The sequence below is a fragment of the Nilaparvata lugens genome, chromosome 6 (assembly GCF_014356525.2).
Source record: "Nilaparvata lugens isolate BPH chromosome 6, ASM1435652v1, whole genome shotgun sequence".
NCBI lineage: Eukaryota > Metazoa > Arthropoda > Insecta > Hemiptera > Delphacidae > Nilaparvata > Nilaparvata lugens.
Genome location: NC_052509.1, coordinates 52,061,457 through 52,071,156, shown reverse-complemented (window position 1 = coordinate 52,071,156; position 9,700 = coordinate 52,061,457). Strand labels below are relative to the sequence as shown.

General features: G+C 33.1%; 1 protein-coding gene across 1 annotated transcript; it reads left to right on the top strand.

Annotated features, from left to right (window-relative positions):
* Nucleotides 1-605: 605 nt before the first annotated feature.
* LOC111064344 lies at nucleotides 606-3,899 on the top strand. Its single transcript, XM_022352061.2, has 2 exons — nucleotides 606-774; nucleotides 1,729-3,899. The coding sequence occupies exons 1-2, from the start codon at nucleotides 726-728 to the stop codon at nucleotides 2,982-2,984; spliced, it is 1,305 nt and encodes a 434-aa protein (XP_022207753.2). The 5' UTR covers nucleotides 606-725; the 3' UTR covers nucleotides 2,985-3,899.
* Nucleotides 3,900-9,700: the final 5,801 nt, after the last annotated feature.

Genomic DNA, 9,700 nt, shown 5'->3' with positions numbered 1-9,700 from the left:
CCTTGACATTAGAGTATATTCCTACAGTCTGATGATGACCATACAACAGGTTGAAACGATCGTCACTACCAATGTAAGTGTATTTTCACTCCATAAGTGTTTTTAAAATTCAAGTTTATTCATCTTGCTATCGATTAACTTATTATCAATAGCAATTCTATCAATCATATTTGCTGATTTCAAAATCAGTTCATTAGGGAGCTCACCAGACCTGGGTGCTCATTTGTATAACAAGCTTTGAAAAATAAATATAGATGAAACATTCTTGAAAAGCTTCTTATAATATATTTAATTGTCAAAATAAATTCAAGCTAAAACCACAATGATGCAAATTGTAATGCTAGAAACGCAGGATGTTACATATTATTTCCTTCTGGCACCAAATTCCTGTTTAATCTCTCAAGACAAGGAAAACCCGTGATGCAGGATGAAGTTGTATTAAGTTGAAAACATAGGATGTTCTATTGAATTATTAAGAGGAAATCTATTCTTCAACTATTTGTCAAATGATACATCCTTTTATGATCAATTTCTTTCTGTTTAATCTCACATCTCAAGGAAAAACTGTAATTCCCAATTTATTCGTAGCTGAGGATGTGGTGGAATATGAGACAAGAGGTAATCGTTTATCAAGATGTTTCGAGGAGTCTATTATGGAGCTAGTGAACTCTTTGTGAAGATAAAGATAGAAGCCGTTTTTAAACAAGTGTTAATCGTTTATCAAGATGTTTCAAGGAGTCTATTTCGTGTTTCTTCTATTCAGTGCTACTCTAGGTGAGTCATGAAACATCATTCTATTCGATGAAATTCAAATCCTTCTATCATATTTACTATAAACTAATTTTAGTATAAACCACCTCTACTATAAACGTGCAATGAAAAGTTATGGAGATGAAGAGATATGGAACGTTGAATCTGAGATTATTTCTATTTTGAACTGTTATTGTTTTAGTGAATACAGCTGAATTGAATAAATAATATCATTTCTTATTAAAATAAAAGTTGAATACATAAAAATGAAAGAATATTATAAATAATTAATAATTTGAATTTGAAAGTGAATATTACTGGTCTACTATTTTTTATGCACTTGAGCCAACATCCATGCACATGGTAGACTACTCCAGTTAGATATCACTCGTGACATTAAGTGAAAACTTTAGCAGAACGTTTTTCCTCCTCCTGACAAAGAAAGTTTAGACTGTTCTATATGATGGTTGTTGAAATAACGTGTTGGAAATACAATGCTCTCTTCACTTTGCTTTTATTTAAACACCTAATAGGTGGAGATACAATCCTCTCTTTTCTTTGCTTTTAACCTTGTATTTCAGCAATGAAAAAAATGAAAAATTCTTTACTAGGCGGAGTTAGGACTTTCAAGTTTTCTCTACCACTCAACCTCACAATAATGGCAATAATGATAAGCGTACCAGAATTTCCATCCAGCTATAACGTGTTCAACACTTTAGAGTAACTACAAATTTTGAGACACTAATAAAAACGTAAATATCTCACGTTTTAGCAACCGAATGTATTTCAAAGAAGAACTGTTTTATGCCATAAGCTACATAATCAAATGCAACTTTGTGACTCTGTGTGATCAGTAACTTCCAGCAATCAATCCATCTTCATTAATAATTATTTCAATCATTTTAATAATGATCATTTCAATAATAATTTTATCTTCAATAACAACCATCTTAATTATTATTCCTTATCATTTTGCAGGTGATGAATGGCCACAATTGGTCATAGGAGGCTCCAAAAACAAGTTGGCTTCTGCTATGAAACCATGCATAATTCCTTATAACAAGGAGTATTTTTACTTTACCAACGAAGTGGACAGATTGAAGACAGGAGAAAACATCAATGGAGACGGAAAACTTGTTATTAGCGTTAAATGTTATAGTTCGAGAAAAATAATCAAACCGTCCGACTTCGCTGTGTGTTTTGATGGAGAGTTATACCCTACCCGTCATACGTGTGATCCTGTGCAGAAAAAATGTGCTCCAAAGTATGATTCATATGCAACGATTTACTCCTGCACGACGCCCAAAGGTGTTCAAGTAAGCTGCGAATTACCAGCTGAACCTGGCACCAAACTCACTGTCCGATGCGCCCATTGGAGATACAAGCCCCCGGATGTTGATATGGTACGAGAGAAGTTTTGCCAGCAAAATGGTGAGTGGGAGGAGCATGAGGATTGCTCATTGCAATGTGGCAAACTTATCAACAAGGATCATTTGAATGTAACCAATAATAATTCTGATGCAAGTTCACTATTATTTCCTATTTCATCAGTGCCTTGGCATGCAACAATTCTCGTTTACCTAAATAGTAAATGGTATTTTGTTTGTCCTGCAACAATGATCTCAAATGTTTTGGTGATAACAGCCTTCAGTTGTTTTGAAAAGATTTCATGGAAAATTTTGCCGCTGAAGATTAGTGTCGGACATAATCAACAGTATCAATCCCTAACTGAGATGTATGATGTGGGACAAGTCTACTTATCTGAAGAAAGACTTTCAATTGCTTTAGTTGGAGTGCGTGAATACATAGAGTTCAGTGACACAGTGGGAAGTATTTGTGTTGGTGATATTTTGAGCTTGGATACGAGATTGGGGCGAATGCTATTTTGGAATAAAGACTCGAAAAGCCAAACTTTATCGTATAATGAATGCCAATCTTTGAAAGGAATAAATAGAGTAGTTGGATCCAACTTCTTCTGTAATCATCTAGATAATTTCACTTTTTCACCTGTAATCATTGGATTAGGGCTTTATTTACATGATCAAAACACAAATGTTACTAATTTAGAAGCAGTACTTGTTGACCGGTCTTCTGATGGAGAATTTGGAGTTTATGCAGATGTTCGGGAAGAGGCGAACAGAAATTTTATCACAATTAAAACACAAGAATTTGGGCAATGGTTGCTGAAAAATTATAATGGTTGGTGGCGCAGAAGACTGAAAGACAAACAATGAATAGTTAATAATTATTGTGGAACTCTATAAGGAGTTCAAGAAGTCAGCTGTGTTCTTATGTGGAATCCTTGACAGTATAATTCTATAAAGGTGCGTACAGTTTTACGCGCCGCGAACATGAGCATTTCACTTTTAATCAGCTGATGCCAAGCTTTTTATATCTGTATCTCACCGTTTCTGTAAAAATACAAATTGTGATGTACCCAATGATTGTGCATCCCCTGAATTATGAATTAAGAATATTTATTGACCGTTAAGCGAACAAAACAAATTCCATCACTGAGAAAGAATCACAATCTTATCTAAGGCAGATAAACGACAGTTATCTGACCTATAAAGGCTGCAACCAGTAAATCAGTAATAGTATATCTTCCAGAAATTTATTAACAAAAACCACATGTATTCATTTTGTTTAGTATTTTTGATTGGTAGTTCAAATATTTGGAGGTTAGAATTGAACCGATACATAACCCTAAATAAACCAAAGCTTACTTGTATCAACAACTAGCCAATTGAGAAGGCAGTTTGCAACAGCTACATGATATTAATTTTTTCACCTTTCATTATTGTAATTATTTTATATGCCGAATGGGCTCAAATATTTATTTATGAGCTGTCATAAAGCTATATTTATCATAGAGTTTTAACATGGTTTGATTATATGTAGTGATATGGGATTGACATTCTACCATATCAAAAACAATATAAACAAAGAAACATATTAATTATTATTACAAGCATGTGTGTTATTATATGTATTTATACTTCTACTTTATCTTATAAAATTACGTCTATGTTCCACAAATTATTGGCTATTTTTCAAGTTCACAAAATTAGCGCCAGCACAAGTTCTTTTGAATTTTTAAGCCTAACTCGTTATTTAACAAAAATGTATATCGTAGTAGATGAAATTATATTATTTATTACTTTCCTTGCCCTATTACCATAGGTAAGGAAAGTATTGCTTTCCGAAAAAAATTAAGGTACTCAAATTTCTAAATTTCTATACGTTTCAGGGTCCCTTGAGTCCAAAAAAGTGGTTTATGAGTATTGGTCTGTATGTGTGTGTGTGTGTGTGTGTGTGTGGTGTGTGTGTGTGTGTGTGTGTGTGTGTGTGTGTTTTTCATCTCTTCCTTAAACGATTTATAAGCTTTCCTCTGATTGGCTTTCTAATCTTAGTAAGACGTGATGTAATTGGTTACTTAAGATTCAGGGTTTATTTATCTTTGTTATACAAAGATAAATGAAAGTTTATAAATAAATAAATTAGGTAATAGTCTGAAAGTATTCCAACAAATAAATCTCAATATATGAAGCTATAATACGCACGATATACATTTAATTTTTTATGTGAGCTTTGTGTACTCTCGGTTTTCATACTTTTCTTAGATTTCAATAAATATTCGAGTAACAATAATAGTCGTTCTTATCTATTTACATAAACCTTCCCTAGTAATTCTTTCAATTTCACAGCTCTATTAAAGCTCAGTTATTTACTTCAAATTTATTTTATGGTGCAAAGTTTGATTTTAGATTTCCAATTATCAGGCTTCAAATACGATTTGAACAAAAAAGTCCAAGTGGAAAAGATTGAGCGTGAAAATCTCTACTATTAATGTTCAGTAGGATTTTCACCTAAAATTGAAAATAAGCTCAAAATTCGAGAAAATGTGATTATTCAATTGCAAACTGTTGGCAACTGTTGATTCTATTAAATCATTCACTATGAAGGGATAGCGGACTTCGTGTGTCTGCAGCGCTATTGTCCTGTCACCAACTGTCTCAGATCTTAGAATTATAGTAGATTTGATATGCGCGGGAACACTAGCGTCAGTTGATCAATTTTCATAACGGCAAGGAAAGTTGTGTGAGTGCGCCACACCAGATTTTTTTATGTTTTAATGGAACCTAATGATAATTTAGAACAACTTATAATATGGAATTTTTCTCATTTAAAAGCTTTAAAGTTGGATCTATTTCCACTCAATTGGCGCATTTGTTACGTCACAGGATCTAACCAATCCCGAATTAGTATGTAAATTTGGAGAGTATTAATTTCTGAGAAGAAACTCAGGTGGAAATTAGAAGAGGAGGACTCGAGGCCATTTTTCGTCAAATTACCAGTGGGATCCCCTTTTATATGTTCGAACAAGTTACGTAGAATTTTGTATAGCTTTTACCTGGTCCACATACTTAATTTTTAAAAGCTTCAATTCCTGTTTTAATGTAATTTAATCTTTGTTCTTTCTGTTTTTAAAAGTTGTTCTAAAGTTCCTAAAGTAATCTGTGATATTATTTTTTGCGAATTCATTAAAAGAGTCCCTAAAATTCTAATAGTGAGATCTGATCAACGATTTCGCCACACGTGAAGGATCTCGCCGGCACGAAATATTCTACGGTCGAATATATTTCGAATACCTAAACGGAAACAAAAGTCTACGTAAGTTGTTCGAACATATAAAAGGGGATCCCCGCCATTCTACGAAAAATTATACAGAGTATAAATTCGTCAATTTGGGAAAAAGTCATGACTAAAACAAAGTCATGACTCTACATGATTTAAGGGTACCAAATTATTATAAATGATTCTTATTTCAATAAGTCAAATTTAATATATTATAACCTATAGTATTTGTCAGAGACCTGGTTCGCATGGATTTGCCATTTTGTTTGTTGTCTTGTGCGGTCTAATATCTCTTCCAACTGTAAAACAGGTATTAGAATCTAAGTATACTGCTGGTTATTTGGAGAGTGAACTCACTCAGAAGTTTAAATCTCTGCTTGCTCCTAGCGACACCATTGATTATAATAGGCAGATTCAAATTGAACTGTATTTTATTATTGAATTGGATTCAATTTTAATTTACCACATTCCAACCTACAACATTAGTTTGGAAGTTTACAGTTCCTACTTCGGCTACCTTTGTAGACCGCCAACCTATCAATTCAACAAATTACTTTATCAAAACAATCTCGTCTATATACCGTTCACTCTGCCTAGATCTTATAAATTCGTTGCCGTCTTTCCTTCGCAAGTCGGACAAAGATCAACCCAACCTATAATTACGAAGTACAGTTTCATAACCTCAAAGTTTCCAACTGTTTATTCGGTTTTGGTTCAATTGCTCAAAGTTTACCATTATTCATTTTCGTGCATGCTTGTGCCCCACCAAGGAGTAGAACGTCACACATGCCAACACAACATAAGCCATTAAACGTTGAGAACTATCACTCAGAGTTTATAATTATAATTCCGATTTTCAATTTAATATTTATCTAGTGCATGTTCATGCCCCTCCACGGAGTAGTACGTGACAAGAAAAAATCAGCTGATTAAAAGTGAATTGCTCATATCTGTACGTACCTTAAGAGGTCCATTCCAAACCAGCTGTGAACTTCAAGTATGTGATTTCCAGCTCGCTGGAAGATGATAGGTTAGATGCCAATGGTTCCAATTTCCTTAAATAACTCAATGTTATTCGTTACAAGTGGTAATTGAGTGAAATATTTATAATTAATTTATTAATTCAATCCATCTAAATTCAAAATTTATAGTTGTAATGTTTATTTTGGACTAAAATTTTATAAAAATTGTACACGTGAAATTCTAACCTTATGTGACTTTGTCACTTATAAATTTGGAAGAAAAATAGCACAAGGACTACCGTACCTTATTATTTCATCTTTCAATGTTATTACATTAGTGTCATTTGCATTGTAAATAAATAAATAATAATAATTATTGTGGATGACTGAGTCAAAGTAAGATTAGAAGTGTTGTACTCCGTGACAGGAGAGTGAACCCAGTTCGATGACGTTACATTTTGCCAGAAACTTTCGACTATACAGTTAAATACCGGAGTGTTAGGCTGACCACTAACGTAACGTAATGCGCTATGCAATACTCTCAATTCATGGCAGATAAGACTTTGAATTAAATTTTCTTGGAGAGAATGAGAATGTACCCCCAAACGAAAACATTATTGGAAATTGAAAGAAAATGTCAAGAAACAGTTAACACTCTGACAGCTGGGATTAGAATGATCGCTCTCCTAGTTTTCAGAGGCTTCCAGATCAGTTCTACCATAATTACTTAAAATATTTACCCGATCGCCTGTGAATTTCTCTTCGCCCACTCTCTTTCTGCTCAGTAAATAAGGAAGGTGATACGTTCAAGCAAGAAGGAAACTAGGAGAGAAAAGTTATTTCCCTTTTGCAAGTTTAGAATTATGGGATTGATTCAGCATACTTCTGGCGTCTAGATCTGTCGTGAGAATAGATAATTCCAAGTGGAATCGTGGGAATCAAGGACTTTAATAAGATTCTGATCATAATTATAACGATTTTAGAAATGCTGGCTAAGTTGCCAATGAACAAGAATAAATTTACTATCTTCATGGGAACTGAAAACTACTAACTCAAGATAGAATAAATTCCATTTAATAACTCAAAATTTTGGTACAAATCCGATTTTTTGCTATTTGGGTAGTTCGTCTACAATATATTTACATTATCTATTCACCTCTCTGGATTTATTTCATTACACCTCCAGGTTCATTCTTTCTCAACTGACTCATATCGATCGTGAAGGACACGACCTGCTTTGCAGTGGTCAGATATTGTTGAGTATCATAAATATTATTAGAACATTATTTTTTCTGGTGGTAGATGGTAGTCGATATTCATATCAAGTAATAAAACATTTTATTGGAGATATCCTCCTGAAACAAATAAGATCGACTGCTGTCAATCAACCACATTGAGGTGTTTTGGATCCAGCATTAACAACCAGTTGATGCCACAAGGAAAGGTAATTGATCGCATAGACAGCATCAAGATTAAACTCGGTACTCGAAGCATCTACTATCTTAGTTTAGCACTTTGCAATATTATAACCTATAGTATTTGTCAGAGACCTGGTTCGCATGGATTTGCCATTTTGTTTGTTGTCTTGTGCGGTCTAATATCTCTTCCAACTGTAAAACAGGTATTAGAATCTAAGTATACTGATTGTTATTTGGAGAGTGAACTCACTCAGAAGTTTAAATCTCTGCTTGACATAGCCTAGGGACACCATTGATTATAATAGGCAGATTAAAACTGAACTGTATTTTATTATTGAATTGGATTCAATTTTAATTTACCACATTCCAACCTACAGCATTAGTTTGGAATTTACAGTTCCTTCTTCGGCTACCTTTGTAGACCGCCAACCTATCAATTCAACAAATCACTTTATCAAATCAATCTCGTCTATATACCGTTCACTCTGCCTAGATCTTATAAATTCGTTGCCGTCTATGCCTTCGCAAGTCGGACAAAGATCAACCTAACCTATAATTACGAAGTACAGTTTCATAACCTCAAAGTTTCCAACTGTTTATTCGGTTTTTGGTTCAATTGCTCAAAGTTTACCATTATTCATTTTCGTGCATGATTCTGCCCCGCCAAGGAGTAGAATGTCACACATGCCAACACAACATAAGCCATTAAACGTTGAGAACTATCACTCAGAGTTTATAATTATAATTCCGATTTTCAATTTAATATTTATCTAGTGCATGTTCATGCCCCTCCACGGAGTAGTACGTGACAAGATAAAATCAGCTGATTAAAAGTGAATTGCTCATATCTGTACGCACCTTAAGAGGTCCATTCCAAACCAGCTGTGAACTTAAAGTATGTGATTTCCAGCTAGCTGGAAGATGATAGGTTAGATGCCAATGGTTCCAAATTTCCTTAAATAACTCAATGTTATTCGTTACAAGTGGTAATTGAGTGAAATATTTATAATTAATTTATTAATTCAATCCATCTAAATTCAAAATTTATAGTTGTAATGTTTATTTTGGACTAAAATTTTATAAAAATTGTACACGTGAAATTCTAACCTTATGTGACTTTGTCACTTATAAATTTGGAAGAAAAATAGCACAAGGACTACCGTACCTTATTATTTCATCTTTCAATGTTATTACATTAGTGTCATTTGCATTGTAAATAAATAAATAATAATAATTATTGTGGATGACTGAGTCAAAGTAAGATTAGAAGTGTTGTACTCCGTGACAGGAGAGTGAACCCAGTTCGATGACGTTACATTTTGCCGGAAAATTTCGACTATACAGTTAAATACCGGAGTGTTAGGCTGACCACTAACGTAACGTAATGCGCTATGCAATACTCTCAATTCATGGCAGATAAGACTTTGAATTAAATTTTTTTAGAACTAGAATAGTCTCAATGAAACAAATATTTATTGGCTGATATTTATGTATGCTATGATTGATTAAACCTACGATGTTAATGAAGAGCTCCTCATGATAAATTCGTTCTGTTTTTGCCTTATCTTACTCTCAAATCTTATAATTATGACTTAATTGAAACATCATACAAAACTACAAATAAAAATAAATCATGGTATATCATAGCGTAAAGACTTGCAGAATATATAATTTTGTGGAAATTAATTATATCTTTTTATATCTTAATTATATATTAATTATTAATTATATCATATCAGATATACCGGGATGGCACGAATCACTTCACTTAATCCCACTCCACTTTCATCAAAATCTCTAAAATATTTTTTATCAGACAAAGGTTAGTAAGGCTCTATAATATTAATTTTTATATCAAACAAAGGTTGGTGAGGTTCTGATTTATATAATAAAAGAGAATCAGTTTTAATTGGACATTGTAAATATTGTGTT

Excerpts from the sequence above, each read along its gene's own strand:
- LOC111064344 (XM_022352061.2), top strand. The coding sequence starts at position 726 with ATGTTTCAAGGAGTCTATTTCGTGTTTCTTCTATTCAGTGCTACTCTA. Across the intron at positions 775-1,728 it reads TCTATTCAGTGCTACTCTAG|GTGATGAATGGCCACAATTG; the intron begins GTGAGTCATGAA and ends ATCATTTTGCAG.